The sequence below is a fragment of the Helianthus annuus genome, chromosome 3, assembly GCF_002127325.2.
Source record: "Helianthus annuus cultivar XRQ/B chromosome 3, HanXRQr2.0-SUNRISE, whole genome shotgun sequence".
Classification (NCBI taxonomy): domain Eukaryota; kingdom Viridiplantae; phylum Streptophyta; class Magnoliopsida; order Asterales; family Asteraceae; genus Helianthus; species Helianthus annuus.
Genome location: NC_035435.2, coordinates 108,130,364 through 108,152,349, shown reverse-complemented (window position 1 = coordinate 108,152,349; position 21,986 = coordinate 108,130,364). Strand labels below are relative to the sequence as shown.

The 21,986-nt window shown below is 34.0% G+C and overlaps 2 protein-coding genes across 6 annotated transcripts; one reads left to right on the top strand and one right to left on the bottom strand.

Moving 5' to 3' along the window:
• The first annotated feature begins 9,345 nt into the window (after positions 1–9,345).
• On the top strand, positions 9,346–9,933 carry LOC110931890. The gene has a single exon (XM_022175262.1). The coding sequence runs from the start codon at positions 9,346–9,348 to the stop codon at positions 9,931–9,933; it is 588 nt and encodes a 195-aa protein (XP_022030954.1).
• A 3,690-nt stretch (positions 9,934–13,623) lies between these two features.
• On the bottom strand, positions 13,624–21,614 carry LOC110929462 (bifunctional dihydrofolate reductase-thymidylate synthase 1). 5 transcript variants are annotated; one of them, XM_022172618.2, is made up of 12 exons: positions 21,432–21,613; positions 20,949–21,109; positions 18,469–18,921; positions 17,992–18,391; positions 17,872–17,916; positions 17,721–17,786; positions 15,929–15,990; positions 15,327–15,401; positions 15,072–15,237; positions 14,858–14,981; positions 14,113–14,219; positions 13,624–14,007 (listed from the first exon to the last, which is right to left on the bottom strand). In XM_022172618.2, the coding sequence occupies exons 3-12, from the start codon at positions 18,894–18,896 to the stop codon at positions 13,897–13,899; spliced, it is 1,584 nt and encodes a 527-aa protein (XP_022028310.1). In that variant the 5' UTR covers positions 18,897–18,921; positions 20,949–21,109; positions 21,432–21,613; the 3' UTR covers positions 13,624–13,896. The 5 variants fall into 5 exon arrangements, with proteins under 5 accessions (XP_022028310.1, XP_022028309.1, XP_035843823.1 ...); XM_022172617.2 differs by having other exon boundaries at positions 13,654–14,007; positions 18,469–18,911; XM_035987930.1 differs by having other exon boundaries at positions 13,654–14,007; positions 18,469–18,808.
• Between the last annotated feature and the right edge of the window lie 372 nt (positions 21,615–21,986).

Here is a 21,986-nt window from a genome sequence, read left to right as displayed (position 1 = left end):
GCTAAGGGTCTGTTTGGTAGTCTTTTAATAAACATTCAGATGCTATGTCTTAATGGTTTAAAACTTCTGAATAAATAAGAGGTAACCTCAAGTCTTAATGGTTAAGAGATAACCTTTGAATGGTAAATCATCACATGTCACATTCTTCTACCTTAGTAAAATTTTTAATGGTTCCATTAAGAGGTAGCCTCTTAATGATCATTCAGAGGCTACCAAACAGTCCCTAAGATGGTGAAGAAAGTGAACATGGAGAAGTGTGAAGGTCGGTACTAGGGCCGTGGTAACCACAATAGGGGCATTATTCGAAGAAAGTGAACAATGATTGCTTACGTGGCGTCTACTGGCTCCACGTTCTTTCCACTTGAAACTCTAATAAAACTTTCACAACACGTGCTCTTAAAGACTCTTATAGACGTGATATTAAAATATATATATATATAGTGAAAATATCAAATACAATATTGCTTAACGTACGAGCGTACACTGTGACATTACGTTCGTACGTTAAGAAATATATATATATAGGATGAGGTTCATGAGTGAACAACATCCTTGTTTGTGGACCGTGTGAACCAATCTAAGCCATTGATCATTTTTTTAGATGTAAATGATATGATGGCAATTAATCAGTTTAAATTAGAAAGTTATATATTTTTGTTAACATTAAACTAACTACCCCTTATGATCTTTAAATGGTTATAAATTTGTCATACATTAATATTTTTTTTATTTAAATGCATCATAAAACGAGTTTTTATTCTCTTTAATTTGAGTATGATATTGCTATAGTTTTTTTAATAAAAACGAACAAAATATACATTTTTCGTTTTCCAGCGTTTTATTGTTTATATACACAGGTGTACATGAGTACAATATACAAATGTACAAAAGTGTACGAACAACAGCCTGTACACTTTACATGAGTACAATACACATATGCACAACAATGTACATTGTAGGAACAACGGACTGTACACTTGTGTACTCATATTTTTAATTAATAACTAACATCACTGGTTTAAAGGGATTTGATTTTGTTATATTTAAAAAAAATAACAATATTCAGCTATTACAGGATACCAAAATTATCAATCGTACACATTTATGTGAATGCCCCTGTCAGCCCCATTTTCTTTCTTATATTTAATATTTACAAGTTTGTCATTAGCATTAATTTTGATCATCTAACAAATGAAGGGCCAAGATCTATTCATTTTGTTCATAAGTTAACCATTGTTCACTCTAGAACCCTACCCTATATATATATTATGTGGTCACGTAAATACTTGGGGTAGTTATATATCAAACCAAAAAAAGTTACTATTTTTGTAGCATTTTTTACTTAAAACATTTGTCAAACTAATTGTTTTACGTTTTCTCTATTTCATTTTCTAAACATGAATATCTCATTCGACTCGTTTAAGGTAAGTCCAAAGTAAAATATTTTTTTATAATTTATAACCTATTTATTTATATTTATAAAAAATAAGCCCATGTAACATGGTCCATTCACACATAGACCATCCTAACATTAGTTTAATATTAACTTGTACTTAAATGTAGTAGTGGACTCAGTAATTATTTTATGGGATGCAAATAAATAGTTTAATCAAACTTTAGTGTGGTGTAACTGGGATTTTTGCCTATCAAATACACTAAAGAAATCTCTTTTAAGAGGGACGCCCGCCACCCAAGCTACCACTTGGGTCTGTCCATACTTAAATGTTAAGAAAAAAAACTATTTTTAATATTAAGTCTAACTAGCCAGCTTAAGTATTTTACGAACCATTCGAACACAAATTTCAGTTTGTTAAGAATAATAGAATCAAGCTAGTTCGTAGAGTATATACCTGGGTACGGGTATGATTAGGTTTTGACTTTTCGGGTATTGACCATACCCAGATCGGGTTTGGGTATTGGCCAGAAAATCTATATTCTATACACCCAGGTTCGGGTTTTCAATACCCGGATATTAGAATACCCTATTTCCGGGTCCGGGTAGGGTTCGGGTATAGATCAGGTTTTTCGATTCATTTTTTTGGCATAAAACATAGAAATATAATGGAAACATTTATTTATACATATTGTATGTTTTGACATCTGCCCAAAAAAGCCTTACAGAAGCTCTAAACGTTCAAAAAAATAACTATTGTACACAACGGGTCTGAGTATTACGAAAACCCGGTTACGGATATTACGAAAACCCGGGTACGGGTTTTACAAAAACCCGGGTACACTGAAAACCCAGGTACAAACCGGGTATGGAAAAACCCGGGTTCGGGTATTGAACTGAATATGTATACCCGCAGTGGCGAAGCTTGACCCGAATGACCGGGAGGGGGGCGAAAACGTATATACCAAAAAAAATTATATAGAACCAGGGGTAGAAAACGTACATACCCAAAAATTTCTATACGAAAACTACATATATAACACAACGGAGCGAAAAGTTCGAGGGGGGGGGGGGGGTCGGACGCCCCTTCCCACCCGTCACTACCCTACGGGTAGGGTCGGGTCTGAGTTCGGGTTTAAAAAAACCCGGTTTTTCTAATACCTGGATTCGGGTTTTTTTCAGGGTCTGAGTCCGAGTTCGGGTTTTTTTGCACCTCTACTAGTTCATTTAACTTTCATCCTACATCTGAACTAAAGTTGTCACGGTGGCCCGTTAACTAGCTCTAAAGTCAAGTGCATAATGGGGGACAAAGGGCATTACTAATTTACTACGTGGCAAAGTTATGTTTTATACCGTCCAGCCTTAAGCCCATGGTATTCCTCAATTTTCAACTTCTTAAAATTATTGTTTTAGGGCACCCGGGGCACCCTCGGGGAGTCCTTTCGGGGACCGATTTTGCCGTACGGTAAAGTGCCGCCATCCAAGAGGGGGAGGTAAATCGGGGAGGGTGTGAGGGGAGTATTCACCGAAGGAGAGAGGAAATGGTGGGGCCACCCTCATTTTCAACCAATCAAATTTTTTTTATTTTTTATTATTTTTTTTTTGAATAAAAAAACAATTCTCCTAAAAGGGGTGCACCCCGTACGTTTTTGGACAAGAGAGAAGTTATAGAGGGGAAATGACATGGCAACGTATGATTGGGTTAAAAAAAAGTTTTCCCTCACCTCATTAGGGGGTGCCCCCTTCACCCTTATAAAATTGAGGAACTTATACAGATATACCAATTATTGTTTTATATAGTTGACGAACTTAAAATTTTACTTAATAATTGGTCATAGGGTTGTAAACTGACGTCTACTCTCTACTATTTGCTTTTATATAAAACTGTTGCTTTTAATAGGAACAAATAAAAAAAGATATTATAAACCTTAGGTCTAATTTCTCGTTGGATTTTTTAATAATAATAATAGTAGTAATAGATGTTATTATTCTTGTTTTTTATTGGTTGTATTCTTACTTTTGTTTATATTTTATAAAAGATATCATAAATTATAAATCATTTGAAAATAACATAAACAGCAATCAAATTGGTAAATGGTAATCCCGGATTACCAAGTTGGTAAACGTTAATCAACTTTAACTTTTCTTCATGCATGATATTGGGTACAACTGTACAAGTCGGGTCGGGTGTCTTTATGCTATAGTTCATATTATGGTCATGATTTTTTTTTAATTAGAAGATTTTTGTATGTTTAAAACTATAATCTTAAATCATATAAATGACTATATGATGTATTGAATGTTAAAGAAGTGTAAGTTTTTAACCTTTCAATCATTTTACATTTTACATCAACACATATGTCTAGTTACAAAGTTCAAAAAATGGCAGTTTCTTAGTTAGTTAGGAAGGGAGTGTGACTGGGCATGGCCCAGTTTTGTTTGTACACATGTGGACTTCCTCTTGCCACGTAACTAATTTCTCTATTTTTAATGAGAAATGGATAATAATACATCAAATTTGAAATTTGTATAATTATATGCAAATGGTATATATGTGAGCCCATCATTTGAAAAAAAATATAATATGTATTTCTCATTTTCTCATTTTGGTTGACAATGTTTGGAGTTAGGCTACTTTATTTGGTAAGTTGTTGCATACCATGTGTTATCAGAAACATATGACCTTCTCCTTAGCTATTAGATTTTTCAATAATTTGGTGTACTTGTTTGTTTGTCTATACTGAAATTAGATTTGGATAAATCAATGTATTTTGAAATAAATGTTGACCATGTTGTTAATTATAGCCACTTTATCTCGTGTATGTGTTTAAGAGAAAAAAAAAATGTAATTATCAACTCGTCAATAAAACAGAAATATAATGACATTTCAAACTATCACGTAGGCATAACCAAGGTTGGAGAACTCGCTAGTCGCTAGTCGGCCGGTGAGGTGGGGACTAGCGACTCAATATAATACTTAAAAAGGTAAAAGTAGTTCAAAATACATACTAAACTTACATATAAGTCATAGCATAACAAGTCTCAGTACTTAAAATTCAAACATTAACAAATAGCTCAAATGTAATCGTCATCCCTGTAGTGTTCAATGATTTCGACACCATCCGACTCGTATTCAATCTTCTCGTCTACTTCATCCTCTTTCTCCGACTCAAATTCTTTGTCATATTAGGGTAAGGGATAAGGAAAATGGGCTAAAGTTGTAATCTGTTTTGTAAGGATTTCAAATGGGCCGACTAGGGCGACTTGGGCCGACTAGGGCGACTTGGGCCGACTAGGGCGGCTTGGACTGGCTTTGACCGACTAGCGATTTTTTGACTGATTAGTGAAAAATTACTCAGTAGGAGGCCGACCAGCGACTAGTCGGCGATTAATCACCGAGTAATCGCGATTTTTGCAACACTGGGCATAACTTTACATATAATTGTCAAATTTGATTATCTTAAAAAGATATGTAAATATCTTATAAAAGTTTCACTTTATTCTTTATCATATTATTTCATCCCTTTACTTTAGATATCTTAGATTCACATGAATATATTCACTTTGAAAAATAAAACATATGCTAGAATCTTAAAAGAAAAAATATATATATGCAAAAGAGTTTCACATTTACTGGTAGACAAAAAAATGTATAGCATAAATCCTTGGGAGTAACATGTGTACGTTATTAAAGATGACTAGTTTTTTAGGTCGTGCGTTGCGGCGAAACCGTGCAAATGATAATGTAAAACAAACGTGATTTGAAAATAAAGCATGTTGTTTAGAAAGCCTAACCATTAGAACTGTTTAGTTTATCATCGTATCGTTTTATGATACCAAATAAATACTTTATTTAGAGTACAACTTTGTTTTTAGCAAAACTTATAACAGAATCTCAGGGAAAAAATCAAGCACAACTACATACTTAAGTTTTTAGAAAAAAAGTTATAAACGTAAATTATTAAAGAAGTATCAAATTTATCGATAAATTAATATATATTCTAAAAAAAGAAAAAAAAGAATTATTAGAAAATGGTATAGAAAATATACGGTTTTAAAAAAGGAAAAAATTAAAAATATGTTATTAAAAGTAAATATTATAATAAACTACTATAATATATTAAATAAAAGAACAACAAAAACCTATATATTGTTATAAAAATAAAGTTACTATTTATCGTCCTTTGTCAACATATACCAAATAAATACTTTATTTAGAGTACAACTTCGTTTTTAACAAAACCTATAACAGAATGTCGGGGAAGAATCAAACACAACTATGTACTTAAGTTTTTAGAAAAAAAAATTATAAACGTAAATTATTAAAGAAGTATCAAATTAATCGATAAATTAATATATATTCTAAAAAAGAAAAAAAAAATTATTAAATAAATGGTATAGGACATATATGGTTTTAAAAAAGGGAAAAAATTAAAAATATGTTATTAAAAGTAAATATAATAATAAACTATTATAATATATTAAATAAAAAAACAAAAAACAATATATTGTTATAAAAATAAAGTATTTATTCAATGTTCTTTGTCAACAGATATTAAATAAATACTTTATTTAGAGCACAACTTCTTTTTTAACAAAACTTATAACAGAATGTCGGGGAAGAACAAGCACAACTATGTACTTAAGTTTTTAGAAAAAAAATTATAAACGTAAATTATTAAAGAAGTATTAAATTAATCGATAAATTAATATATGTTCTAAAAAAGAAAAAAAGAATTATTAAAAAATGGTATAGGAAATATATAATTTTAAAAAAGGGAAAAAATTAAAAATATGTTATTAAAAGTAAATATAATAATATACTATTATAATATATAAATAAAACAAAAATAAAAAAGTGTATATTATTATAAAAATAAAGTTACTATTCAGTGTCCTTCGTCAACAATATTTATATAATTAGTTGGTTATTTTTTTAGAAATGGGGGCGTCATGGAGAGGGCTTCATTCGAGTAACGAACGCTAATGACTTGTGCAGGTTGGGCCCATTCTTTTCAACCAATCAAGTATTTTGCTCTTTTTTGTATTTTGTTTAACATGGGGCTTTAAAGAGGCTTTAACATATTACATGCAAGTCAAAAGGAGTGACTTAAAAACCTCCTATGTGACATATTGCTAATATGACGCTAATGTAGCGTTATGAAATATCATAGTAACTCCACCATTGGATGCAATGTAAAAGTAAAAGTTGTTAACGAGCATGTAAAACTCGTGAATTTTACACTTTGTCATTTGCCCAAAGCTGGCTCCATTCCCCCCAACATAAAATGGTATTATTTATTTATATTTTTGTTCTCGTTCAATACTAGTGGGTGTATAAATTGTTTTTGTGTGTTTAACAGAGAATAGGTAATTAGTTTTCTTACATACTAAAATCAGACTATCAATAAAACTGAATAAAATACCTAGTACTAAGTAATAACCTTAATTACTAAATCGAGACATAAAAAAATAGTAAAAATATGTTTTTTTTTAAATAAATATGCTAATATCTTATTAAATTTGCCACTTTATACTTTATCATCTTATTTATTCCTTTGCTTTAGATATTTGACTTATTACTTTCTGTTTATATTCACAAGAATATATTCACTTTGAAAAAAATTACATATGCTAGAATCGTAAAAAGAATAATACTATGCATAAAAGTTTCACATTTGCAAGTAGAAAATACAAAAATGTATAACAGAAATCCTTAAAATACTTGGTAAATTGATAAAGTTTTAAATAGTTTAAGAAAATTGATTGACTATGTTTAGATTTATAGTAGATGCAACATAAAAGTAAATGTTATAAAATGAGTATGTAAAATTTCTAATTTACATTTCCAATATGAGACATGGACGTGATCATGATTAATTATAAAGTTTTGGGTTATGATTTGACAATAATCGGTTGTTAATTAGGTTTTAAATAATATTAACTCTTTATAGTTTTTTTACTACATACGTGATACATGCTTTTAGGACTTAACTGCCGTTTGCGTTAATGATGTAACATCGTTGCACCTTTTCGGAAAACAAGAGTTTTAGATTCAGGTTTATTTTCTATGGGACGATCGAGGAGTTTAACTGAACGTTTAAGAAGGTGATCAAGATTTTTCTTACAAAACACACTAATTCTTTTAAAAAAGGTGCTCAAGATTTTCTATTAGTTTTCTATTTTGTCTCTATTAGCATATAAATTATATCAGTACCTAATAAACATGGTGTGGTGATGAGCCGTCTTCGTTCTATCCAAAAAGGTTAAATATTCAAATCTTCCAAAATACATGTATAAAACTATGAGATATGGTTCACTAGTAAACCACCCTTATCATCCTCCATATCAGCGTCACATTAGCATCCCAGTTCACCATCTCTTTCTTCCACTAAATCGGGGTGTGGTTCATTGCCCTTCACTATCCCCACCTCTTTTTTTTCTCTAATTCATTTAATTTTAAACCAATAACATAAATTAAAATTAAATCAAATACATAAAATTAAAATTAAAGAAATTCTCTCAATTGAGATGAGTTCTTATAATCTTCCAAACCTCAAGCTAAGAATCAAATCCTTTGGGCTTGTATGTCCATTTATACTCACGAAAGGCCACCTGAATGGCTTCCTCCTCGGTTTAGTCCGCCTAAATCGCCTCTTTGAGCAATAGGGCTGTGCAACGGTTCAGAACCGGACCAGACCGAACCGAACCGGAACCGTTTAATTCAAAATATAAGAATCGGAACCGAACCGTATTCTAGCGGTTCCGGTTCGGTTCGGAACCTGGTTAAACGGTTCTTGCGTAAACGGTTCTTGCCGGAACCAGTTGTCAATTAAATCCTAAAAATAACAAAACAAAAAAAAATTAAAACAATAAACCGTTTATAACATATAACTAAGAGTTGCAACATCCAAAAGTCAAACCGATCAGAGTAAAAGTAGCAGCAATAAAATGTTTTAAACCGAAAGTATACAATGTAAAAAAAACAAAAGTTAATTAAAAAACTGTTAGTTAATCATCACAAAAACTTCATTCAAACATTGTATCAAAACTATTTTTATATTCTTTAATACTAGATACATTTTCCTTAAATATAATATTTAAAGTTTAAATGAATTAATAGGGGTTTTAGATATATTATTAAAGTTTAAAACCAAACTGGTTCTAGCGGTTCTTTAAACGGAACCGTCGGTTATAACCAGAACCGAACCGGGAACCATTTTCTTCCAAAATTAAGAACTGGAACCGGAACCGAACCCGAAATCCAACAATATGGTTCGGATCCGGCGGTTCTGGTTTGGTTCCACGGTTCTGACGGTTCAGAACCGTAAGTTACTCAGTCCTATTGAACAATGTGTCAAGCTTGGCATTTGGCACCATTGATTTGGATTATATGCCCCTTATTCATGATCTCGTATACATTGTGTGTGTTGTCACCCATTTTTCATGAAATACTTCAAGGATTTGATCCCACGTCTCACAAAAGCCTCGAACTTTATTCTCTGCGAGACGAAGCCAAGCCTTCCCCAATGTGATTTCTTCGTTTTTGATCCACTCCGCCATTTAACAGGCACATACTTAGTGACCATCGTGATAGATCCCATGAGCGGCGTGCAAATCGTGGCTATGAGGCCACGTCAGCCCACGAATGGGCTTCACGAGCTCACACTGCATGTTCTAACAATTAATGTTAAAAAAAGAAACATATCATATAAAAATACACCAATTATTTAAATTTAAAACAAAAAAATAGAAAAAAAAAGAATTCAAATTATTTGGGGTGCTATAAAAAGCACACTCCATCTTCAAACCCTCTCCACCCCAAAACCTGCAAACTCCCTCCACTTTCACCCAAACAAATCCTCCATCACAAATCTAAACTCAATCCTGAATACATACATACATACATGGAATCTAAACACAACTCATAATCAAAATCAATCAAATTCAAAATGTCGAAAACAACAGCCATTTTAAACAACCACAGACTCCACAAAATCACTACACTTATCCGATTCACAGAAACCTTCTTCCTCCTAATTATAATCTCTAACTTTTCATCTCAACTTCCGTCCACCTTGAAACTCGCCGGAGATTATCTCCACAGCAGCAGTCTCACTATATTTACCCCAAAGTTCGTGTTCCTGATCGGTAACCTAATAATACTGATCCTCTTTTTACGATCTCGAGTTGTTGAACATGTTGAACACAAGGATGAGATCGGAGATGGTGATATGTGCTACGAGTATGTTAAGATGTGTGATCAGAGTGTTGTGAGTGCTCCGGTTAATGTAGGTGTTGTTAGTGATGATGTGAGGATTTGTAGAAGCAAATCGGAGAATTTGATGAGTGTGAGAGGTGGAAAGCGACGGGAATTGAGGCGGTCGGTGACGGAGATAGGGTTGAAGAGTGATGGTGACAATGGTAGGGCGGCGGTGAAGGAGGAACTGAGTTGTGAAGATTTCCGGCGGACGGTGGAGGCTTTTATCGCGCGGCAGCAGAAGATTTTGAGAGATGAAGAGTTGTCTCCGGTGGTGTAAAGGAAAAAAAAAGTTACCAGAATAGTCTTAGTTGACCAAAAGTTTTAAAAATTAGACGTCTTATAGTCGTCTTAAGAGGGTGAAGTCTTAGCAAGCGTCAAAAAACGCTGGTTAAGCCTTTAGATGACGGCTGATAGTATAAGCTTTAAAATCCTAGTTGTCTTAGCTGACAAAGCTGATATGACGGAAAGGAGGGCTGACTACTTTGGCGACCAATAAATTTTTGTGTCTACTTTTAAAAAACTTTTGATAACCGAGACTATTTTAGTAATTTATCCGTTGTGTAAATGGGTTTATAGATATTGTATCGTTTGGGAATTTCATTTTCCTTTTCTTTTTGTAAATTAAGGTTTAAAATGAAGAATATCTATAATACCTTTTCGAGTGTCGAAGGAATTCCAGAGTGCCGTATTTTAATGTTACTCTAATCCTTGTTAACAAGATAATGTATTAAATTGTTTAGTGTTTATTAAATATTTATTAGTATGCATGTAAAGTCTTAAGAGACGACTTAAAGTTGACCTAAGAGTTTTATTTGTATATAAAAAGTACTAAATATAATAACTATTGGTGTTATCAAAGATATAAAATAATATAAAGGCATACAAGAATACATATTAATAGATACATGATTATTGTAAAGTGTAATGAAAAGATGATACAACGTTAAGTGCCATTTCCTTACAATGGGATCCGAATTATTTATAGTAAAAAAGATAAAGTGTTTGGTTGGTAATTTTATTTTTAATGGGATCCGAATTAGTCATAGTAAAAAAGATAAGGTGTTTGGCTGGTAATTTTATTTTGGAAAATTGGTCTGTAATAATCTTATCTAGACTTTGTTGGCCATTAATAATTCCATCTCAGAATATTCCCCCCACCAGTCTCACCTTTCACCTATTTTTCCTACAATGGTTCTCCGTTAAAAAAACTTAACGGAGTTAAGTTTTTTTCCAAATTACAAACAGATTTTTTAGGGCTTTTGATTAGAACGACGATACGAGTCCATTGATGTAAAACTTGCCTCGAAACGGTGCTCCAAAACAATGAAAACGGTGCTTCAATTCGGGTGTTTAAATTTCCATTAACCAAAATCAAGTCACTTGGAGCACCATTTTGAAGTAAGTTTTACATCAATGGACTCGTATCATCGTTCTGATCAAAAGCCCTAAAAATCTGTTTGTAATTTGGAAAAAAAAAAAAAAAGCTTAACTCCGTTAAGTTTTTTTAACGGGGGACCATTATAGGAAAAATAGGTGAAAGGTGGGACTGGTGGGGGGAATATTCTGAGTTGGGATTATTAATGACCAATGTGGGATTATTACAGGCCAATTTCCTTTTTATTTTTAAAAGTAAAACATGAAACAAAATAACTTTCAAAGCGGAATCCGATTACAACTAGTTGATCTAGGAATCGTTAAAGCAAAATTGGGTTATATTCAAATTTTCACTCACACGCAGATCGTTGAAGCAACATCTTTGATGGTTGATTAGGTCGAAGACAGAGAAGGGGAGACGTGGGTCATGAGGTAACAGTGGGTTTTTTCATCTTCACATTCCTATTTTTAGATTAGCTTCTACGGGTTCCTAATGGGAGATTTGTCTTCATCTTCTAGGATCGCGGGTTTTTGGTGTCCAATTTATACATGTCACAGATAGAATTTGATGGAATGTTTTCCAGTTTCATATTTGATCAACCAAACATCGAAATTTTGATGAAATGTTTTCAACTTCCAATTCTATTTACGCTAAACTTCGCAAATCAAACATTGACTATGATAGTTAAGCAACAAATGTTAAGGTTTGTATACAAAAACGTGAAACTACTAAAAACTTGCATCATATAAAAGATAACATAACATGATTTCTCTCTCTGTCTCTCTCTCTCTCTCACACACACACATATTTGTGTGTGTGCGGGCAGAGAGGCTCACTGAGTGTGCGTTAGCCATTCAGAAAAATGTCTTCTTGATAGTTGAGTATCATATTGTACCGGCTTGTCTCAGTCAACAAAATGTCAAAATTTGAATGCATACGATCAAAAATAGATTTTCTATATAGTTAGGGCTGTAAACGAACACGAATGAGGCCTTGTTCGTGTTTGTTCGTTAAGGAAATAAATGTGTTCACGAACGGTTCATGAACACTTACCAAACGAGATTTTATGTTCGTGTTCGTTCATTAAGGAAATGAGCGTGTTCACGAACGGTTCACGAACACAAGCGAACACAAATAAATTTGGCGAACGCGATGAAGGATGAAGGTGGATGGCCCAGAGAGTAGCACTAGAACTTGAATCCCTTATTGTGGAACGGAGGTAGATCATATTCGTCAAAGTAAATAATGAGAAAAGAAAGGAAAATGGTGCATAAACAAGGTGAAAGAGGGTTTCCTAGTTTAATTGTTAGGGTAATGATATAAATAAAAGTTAAATAGTATAAAAAGTATAGATAAAATATACGAAAGTATAAAAATCTTTAATTAAAACACGAACATACGAACATAAACGAACACAAATGAACGATTGTTCACGAACACCTTACCGAACGTTCACGAACACAATTGAACGAACGAGACCTTTGTTCATGTTCGTTCATTTAACTAATCGAACAGAATTTCTTGTTCATGTTCGTTCGTTTATTAAACGAACGAACATAAACGAACTTCCCACCGAACGGTTCACAAACTGTTCGCTGAACGTTCGGTTCGTTTACAGCTCTAAATGTAGTGATTATTGTGCATTTATACTAAAAGGATCTCTGCTTGTTTTTGTATATATAACTGGATGTTTGGATTAATGTACAAGCAATTCATGCATGTTTTCTTAAAGAGGTGGAACAAGGGAATGGATAAGAAAACCTACCACCTTCCATGGGTTTGATTCCCAAACATATAAACCAAACAATCTTACTTATCTAATCACATATAGCAAGACTTGTCATTAAACTGTATACAACTTTAAAGAAAGACTATATAAAGTATAAATATCAAACCCAAAGAATAAAAAGGTATCATTATATTATATGTTATGATAACTTTTGACATGGGAATAGATAATGTTCTACATTATTAAAGAAGATGCATTGTGCCCAATTGCCAATTTAAAGCATTTTGGAAACACAAAGTGAAAGTTGTTGGATCATAATAATATTGTCACTAACCCTACAACATGCCAACTTGTCATTCTTCCCTATACATACTTAGAAACTTTCTAAGAGGTGCAATCAGGGGTTTAACCGAACTTTTAAAGGGGCGATTGAGATTTTTGCATACGAAGTACACTAAATTTTTTTAAGGGGGGCCCGCCTCCCTACCCGTACATGTCGTTCTGCCCCTGCTTAGAAAACTCACCCAAAGACCAAGAGAAAATGTATGTGATTCTATATGAAACCGTCGGTTTTGCATGAACCTTAAGTGTTATATACACTTTGTTACACAAAAACTCGAATTTGAAAGAAAACATAATTGCGCCTGCATGTAAAATAGTAGAGATTGTGTATCGCTAGATGGGTGTGAAAAGAAAAAAATAATCAGATTATGCTTTTTCCACATAGAAAGCGATTATAGCACCAGATGTGATGCTTTTAAACCTGAAATGCAATAGAATTGATTCTGCACATTTGTAACTTGAAATGTGAATCTTTTATTCATGTAAAAGCCACTAATGACAGTAACCCAATTTTAGTGGAGTTTGCATCCATGTGGATTACACCAATAATATAGCATGAATTATGAAATGTCAAATAAAGCATGAACTAAAAGCGCAATACGAATAGTTATTTTGCCCTACTAAAAGTGCCATAAAGCTCGGAATAATACGCACCTCTAGTCCTCTAGTAAACCGACAAGTTTAAATAGGAATGTAGCTATGCAAAACCATAAGATAAAGATATAAATTATGATGTAAACAGGGAACAACGGTTCATATTTGTCCTTACGAATACCTGAAGATAGATGATAACTCTATACTGCCATTTTCATTTCTATTTTCTGGTGGGGATCATAGCCTATGAGTTTAAAATCATTCGCCACAAAAGCATCTATATCCTTCTTCTCAGGATTGATCTTCAAAATCTGCAATCGTACATTTAAAAATGAAAAACGAATCACTTCAAAACTAAGATATGGGCAGTAAAATGGTAAATAGCATAAGAAAACTATGATACGCGATATACTTACAGGAAAAGGTCTAGGCAGCTTCTGAAGCTGGTCCTGCAGAGGTCGGACATGATTGCTATAGACATGCGCATCACCAAGAACGTGAACAAAATCACCCGGAACAAGATCTGTAAATAAGAAAATGAAAAATAAAATTCACATGGTAATATAACTAACGGTTTAACCGACAAATGCCTACTTGAATACACACAGGCTTTAGATGGCCTTATAAAATTTAGAGTAAAATGCCATTTTCGTCCCTCCGAGGTTTGGTCAGTTTTGCTACTTTCGTCCAAATGTTTGTTTTTCCGCATTTGGATCCAAAGGTTTGAAATTTTGCCATTTTCATCCGGCTTGTTAACTTCATCCATTTTTTTCTGTTAAGTCAGAGATATTTTCATCTTTTTTATTAACTTAAAGAGCAATTCGGTCTTTTCCACTTTATGTACAAGCATTTAGCATAATGTACAGATATTCAAAAGACCGAATTGCTCTTTAAGTTAACCAAAAAAAAAAACAAAAATACCCCCAACTTAACAGAGAAAAATGAATGGAGTTAACGAGCCGGATGAAAATGGCAAAATTTCAAACCTTTTGGATCCAGATGTAGAAAAACAAACATTTGAACTAAAGTCGCAAAATTGGCCAAACCTCAGGAACGAAAATGGCATTTTACTCTAGAATATAAAAAAAAACCTAGAATCTAGAACTTAGAAACTTGTTCCTAATCTAGAACTTAGAAACTTGTTTCTTAAAATATCCATACCACAAACATGGGCGATCATGCATGTTAATAAGGCGTATGACGCTATGTTAAAAGGAACGCCCAAACCCATATCGGCAGATCGTTGATACATTTGACACGATAACTCTCCTTGATTTACATAAAACTGCGGAAAATAACAGAAATATGTTACTTTTAGAGATCAATAAGAGATGAAGAAACATAAACAGATCGGAACTATGCTGCCGACGCACACCTGTGCAAACATGTGACAAGGTGGAAGCGCCATCTGCTTAAGATCAGAAGGGTTCCACGCTGAAATAATTATTCGACGATCGTCAGGATTGTTTTTTATTTTGTTGATAACGTCTAGCAGTTGATCGAATCCTTGGCCAGTGTAGTCAGCATGCATGTTGGTATAGCTGTAAGAACATTTTTTAATTTCTATTAAGCTGATGTTTGAACTTTGAAACATTGACTAGTGTAATAACTAATATAACTGACTGCCAACCTTGCACCAAAGTGTCTCCACTGAAACCCGTATACTGGTCCCAAGTCACCTTCTTCTCTATCCACCAACCCAATACTGTAGCATGAACGTAACGTAACGTAACGTGAAATCAAAAAAAAAAAAAAAAAAAAAAAAAAAAAGAGTAAATAGCCATTTTCGTTCCTGAGGTTTGGCCAATTTTGCGACTTTCGTCTAAAGGATTGTTTTTTCCGCATCTAGATCCAAAAGGTTTGAAATCTTGCCATTTTCGTCCAGCTTCGTTAACTCCATCCAGTTTTCTCCGTTAAGTCAGGGGTATTTCTGTCTTTTTTGTCAACTTAAAGAGCAATTTGGCCTTTTTCACTTTATGTAAACTCGCTGGAGATGTATGAAAACGACCGAGTTGCCTGTTAACAAAAAAGACAGAAATACCCCCAACTTAACGGAGAAAAATGGATGGAGTTAACGAGCCGGATGAAAATGGCAAGATTTCAAACCTTTTGGATCTAGATGCTATAAAACAAACCTTTGGACAAAAGTCGCAAAACTGGCCAAATCTCAGAGACGAAAATGACATCTTACTCAAAAAAACGCATATCACTCGTGAAAGGAGGGAAATTTGCCTGTCTAGGTAGTTTCTGGATGCGTTACCATCCCATATATGAATGCCCTTATCTTGTAAAACCTGTTGAGCATATATGTGAAAACGAAGACAATTATCATATGCTTGTACAAACCAATACAAATTATGCCCATACATCTTTTTTTTCATTTCACTGTCTCAGATCAGGGTTGAAGAATTGAACAATTTGGTAGGGGTGAGCAAAAAACCGAAAAAACCAAACCCAAACCGAAGAAACCGATTTAACCGAACCGGGAAAAAAAAAGCAAACTGCACAAAAATGAAAAAAAAAACGAACCAAAATTTATGGTACGGTTTTGGTTTTGGTTTTGGTTTTGCATTTTATTAAAACCGAAACACTGATGACTGAACCCAAAAATCATTTTTTTAAGTTTGCTATATATTGATTTAGGAATTATTAGATTCATTGTTGAACGTTAGGTATTTATAATAAGAACATTAGTATGGTTATATATCTTTGAAATGATTTATCTATTGCTACAAGAAATAACAAAATTTAACATAAAAATTAAATGACTGTCAAAGTATTATAACGGAAAATGTCTTAATAAAAACTTTAGAGACATAAAGATAGATTAGAAGGTTAGGTTTATGTGAACAACATTAATTAAAAAAGCTAAACATATTAACTAAATGTAAACATCTAAGAAAGATTCGTAAATCTTGGATTATACTTTTTTATTTTTAAATCTTACGTAATTTTGTTCAAAAACCGAACCGTTGCTGAAACCGAAAAAACCAAAACCAAACGGTTCTCAAAAACCGAGGAACCGAACATTTCGATTTCGGTTTTGACATAAAACCGAACCATGCACACCCCCACAATTCGGTATGAAGACAGAACGGGCATGCTTATTGGAATTTTGTTCAGATAAAATTTGCAAATATGCAGATATATAGTTTGTTTTATGCAGACAAAATGCAGAAAACAACAGTTACGGACGCCTATGATTACACTGCCCAAATGAATAAAAAATGCCTAAACTGGTCTTGAATTATAGATAGGGGTGAGCAAATTAACCACCATAACCGATAACCGAACCATAACCGACATAACCGAACCACTAATAACCGATAACCAATATAACCAATGGTTATGGTTATGAAACTTTGTATAACCGCTCAATCGGTTATGGTTATGGTTATGAAGCTTTGGTTAACCGATGTAACCGAAACCGAACCGAACTTATAATGTTAACTTTATATAATGGATTTGTGTTTTACAAAACCATATAGAGGGTTTTTACTAAGATAAAATCATGTTAGTAACAAAATGATCTTGATGTAGATGCCATTTATTTTGATAAAGAACTAAGGCGTTATGGCCATAATTCTTTTTTGTTTGAGAAATACCTTATTAAAAAGAACCCCAAATCGGTAGTTTAACCAAAAAGTTTAGTCGCCGTTATCTTACAAAATAGGCTCAAGCTAAGTTCAAATCGTGCACAACCCTATTTATTTCAAACCTTGCTTGGTTACTTAACCGAAATTAACCAAAACCGAACCATAACCGACTTTATAACCGATTAACCATAACCGAAGTTTGGTTATGGTTATGGTTACCAAAACTCCATAACCGAATTAGCGGTTATGGTTATGGTTAATAGTAAAAACCGAACCAAACCGACCCATGCACACCCCTAATTATAGATAAAGTAAAGAAAGATCAGTTCTTCAGATAAATATTTTCAACATATATAAAAACAGTATTCTTTGGTTACTTATGTAGCTATGGGAGGTATTATATTCTATCGTAAAAAAATAAAGATTACCTTGGCACTTGTTGACCCACTGATGAACCACAAAAGTTCTTCCACAACTCCACGCCAAAACACTTTCTGTAGAAACAAATAATAATATATTTATATGAATGAATAAGTAGAACAACAGAGTTTGATGTATGATTTAAAGAAATGTGCATGCCTTTGTTGTAAGAAGCGGGAAAGACTTTCTCAGATTGAACCGCATCTGTTCACGTTAGAAAAAAATCATTAATAAGTATGAATTCGTTAAACCATTTGCGGAAAACAAGATCGAAAGTACCTGACAACCAAATTTTGATAAAGTACCAGTCCCAGTACGGTCACCCTTTAAAGCGCCATTAGAAATGATGTCTTTCACCAGCCTCAAGTAAAGGTACTCCTCATGCTTCTCAAATATCGTTTTCGGCAGGAAAGAGAGCATCCTTGCATCAAACTTTACCGAGTCCGATTTACTATCGGGCAACAAGCCGTTATTATTATTAGTCGTTTCAATCGCAGAATTCCTCACACGAACATATGTAGTGAAACAATGTCGAATTCCGTTTTCCGTTAACGGAAATGACGAGTACCACGGCTGGAACTGTGAAGCATCGATAGCGGGGATAAAAGTGTCGCAATCAAAGTCGGTTTCGATTTCGGTAATATGGATAGCGTCACATCCAGCACTGTTGAGGGACTCCCTGCAATAAAGCTAGCCGTTAATCGTTAAGCACATACACAAAACCAAGAAACCGTATACAACAATGTTTGTACAAACCTTAAGATCTCACCGCCACCTATAACAAACACCCTCTCGATACATAAACAATACGGAGACGATGCCAATATTTCCAAAGCGGAAATCATGCTCCCGCACGTTAAAACGTTTTCAGTAGTTGCAATGTCGGAACTCCCTGAGCGAGTTAGAACAACGTTAAGGCGACCGGTTAGTGGTCGGTGTTTTAGAGGTATGCTATCCCATGTTTTTCTTCCCATGATAATAGCGTTCTTCTTCGATGGATCGGATGTAGCCATGGTGACGTCTTTGAAAAACTTGAGGTCAGAAGGCAACTTCCATGGCAATTTTCCGTCTTTACCGATACCCATAGTACGTGTGGCTGCGACCACAACTTGATAAGTTATTTGAGGATGAGGTGGTGTGTTGAGAGTGTCGTTGCATGTTACCGCAAGCGTTTCAGCAGCCATGAATAGATTATGAGCCTTGGATGGACTTAACAACAATAAGTGAGAAGATGTACAGTGAATTAGAAAAATCATTTTTTTTATAATTTTAAGCGCCTTGCAGACGTGAAGCTCTAGCCGCAGCTATCTCGAACTAGTGACTTCATCTTCGATTGTACAAACAAATTAAGTATAAAATCATCCTCGAAACTAACCTTAAGCCTTATTAACAACACTAGACTTTACTAATCACATCAGACTTAAAAAGAGATTCTTCAATTTTTTTTCTAAAAACAAATAATAACAGTCTAACACTTAGTGGCAGATTCAAGAATTTTCGTAAGAGAGCAAAATATGGATCGGTCAACGAAAACAACTAAACATAATCAAATAACATGAAATAAAAGTACAACTCAAAAAAACAAACTTTGTTTATATATTATCTAACAAACAAATCACATCTAAGAATTGTCCTCTACTTGTTTTCATCTTTTCAAAACGCCCAATTACATCTTCATTAGTAACACAAATTACACAAGCGTTCAAAAAACACAAAGATACTGATTAACTACACTCAACTAACTAACAATTGACAGCAGTGGTGAATCCAGAAATTTTTTCCAAGGGGTTCACTTTTTTAAATGTTCCAATATCATATGTCTGGACATAAAAAAAATACGAGTCTGTTCGACGGTTCGGGTTGGGTCGGTTCGATGGTTCGGGTCGGATAACGACTTGCAAACTTCATCAATTTGAATAGAGATAACGACTTGCTATCTACATCAAATTGAATGTTAAAATCAACAATTGATTCCCAGAAACTAAATTAAACCAAATTCATATACTACACATACAAATTACAATTTATGATTTTTTGGTTTTGTCAATTTACTAACTCTAGGTATTTTCTAAAGGGAATTCTAAGTTGAAGACAACAAACGTTTTTGAAAATAAAATCCATAAATCCTAAGGTTCAATAATGAATTAATTTCTTCTAGTGGTAAGCTTCCTCAAACTCTGCATCGGTTCAGTATCTTCAACAAAAAGAACGCTTATGAATTACAGCACTTCGGTAAATAAACAACTCACTTTGGTCAACCTACCTATTAGGGGTGGCAAAATGGGTGGGTTGGGCAGGTTTGGGTATGGGTTAGGATGGGTTTGGGTTAGGATGTGTTTATTAAGAAATGGGTTAGGATGGGTTTAGGTCAAGATGGATTTGGGCATGATAGGCTAAAAATATAAATAAATCAAAAATAAAAAAACAAAAAAAAATCAAAAAAAACCAAAAAAAAAATTAAAAAAAAGGTTCAGTACTTTTTGAGGATTGTACGTCACGATGAACTTCATTTGGTACCAGGTACCGGTACCGAACCCATTTTGACCCGGACCCGGTATATAGGGAGCATGCTCTGTTGTTGGTTCAGTATAGAAATCAACAACATGTGCTCTAACTGTAAGTAAAGAACTGAAACTGACATAGCATTTGCTCTAATTCTCTAAAGTCTAAGCTGCTTAAAGAGCTAAACCTACACTATTGCTTAATATTCAGATCTACTGCAATTGAACAGCTAAAAATCACAATAAACTGCAGTAGAGATTGAACTAAAGCAAAAACTACCAACACTCTAATCTGATTACAACTAAAACTCACAGATCTAACGCAAACACTTCCGATTCACAACACACAACCTAAATTCAGTTCACAAACAACATGAAAATCATAAGATCTTACATAAACACCCAATTAACATCACAAAAACTGGATCTATTCTAGAAAAAAACAACAATTAACAACACACATAACCGTAACTCGACTAATAGTTCATCCAGATCACCAAAATCATCAATAATTTTACAGAAAAAAAAGCAGTAGAAATATTTATTTGGGCAAATTACATCAGATAGAGTTCTAAGGTAATATTTATTTTTCTCAATTTCTTTAATTACTTTTCAGTTTTCAACAAAGAACCTAGTTTCAATATCATCACAAACTAGCCCTAATCTGAAACATATAAAATTTATAGACCCTACCAAATAAACAACAATGAATGTGTAAATTTCTAGAAATCTCACCTTAATCAGATAAACCCACGAAATTAGTGATGGCAATTCTTGTAAACAACAATGAATCCACAAATTAAGGGGTTTGGTGGCTGTAATCACTGGTGGGTTTTTTTTCCAAGATTCTTTGTGATGGCAATTCTTGTAAACAAACTGTGGAATTGAGAGTATCCCTGAAACAAAACATATCTGACCTAAGCAAGCTGCTTGCTGGATGCAACTCAAACATCACTGTAAAGACTCTTATTTTGCCTACTACAGCTTATCAAACAGTTTTGTTGATGAAACTTCAACTTATATTCCACTGAGGCATTTTATCAAACAGTTGGAGTGCATCCAGTGAATCAATCAAAAAGAAGAATTTTTGTTGGACAATTCAACCCGAAAGATGACAAATTTCACACCATGTAACTGAAGTAAACAACATCTAAACACTCACGTAAAAAAATCACCTGAATTGGAGAGGAACAAAAAGATATAAAATCGAAAACATACCTGTTGTTGATGAGGGGCTGCTGGTTAATCCAACCAAATATATTTTCTCCGAATCCAACCTGATAAGGGTTGAATCCACGAAGGGGATTCAAAAGCGACACAAGTCACACAACTGAGAAGACTGGCTAGGGTAGTAGGGAAGCGTTTCTGGCGGGAAAAATGTGGGAATTGGCGGGAGAAATATAAAGATTTTTTTAGAAGATAGCTCCTCGAACTATTATATAACCTACGGTTTTGGTCATTTGACTTTAGACTACGGGGTATGGGACGTGGGTTGGGTATAAACGTCCAAGTCACCACTCCGGGTGGGCTTGGGTTTCAGCGTGGCCCCTTGGGCGGGGGTTTCAGCCCGGGCGTTGGGCGGGCCTAGCGGTCTTCCGTGGCCGGCTCTCATTGGCTGGGTTGGCTAGGCTATAGGTGGGTAGGTTTTTTTTTATTTTGTGTATATTTTTATAATAATTGGAAAAAAATATATAACACGTGGCCAACCCACGCGGGCTAGCCACGCCCCGCCATACCGACCCAACATACAACTGACCAGCGGGGCCCCTCAAA

What these genes read in the sequence shown, in the direction of transcription:
- LOC110931890 (XM_022175262.1), top strand. Translation starts at nt 9,346, where the DNA reads ATGTCGAAAACAACAGCCATTTTAAACAACCACAGACTCCACAAAATC.
- LOC110929462 (XM_022172619.2), bottom strand. Translation starts at nt 18,896, where the DNA reads ATGGCTGCTGAAACGCTTGCGGTAACATGCAACGACACTCTCAACACA. An exon ending in TCCCGCTTCTTACAACAAAG is followed by an intron (nt 17,787 to 17,871) that starts GCATGCACATTT and finishes TTGTTTCTACAG; the next exon opens with AAAGTGTTTTGGCGTGGAGT. An exon ending in TGGAGACACTTTGGTGCAAG is followed by an intron (nt 15,238 to 15,326) that starts GTTGGCAGTCAG and finishes ATGTTCTTACAG; the next exon opens with CTATACCAACATGCATGCTG.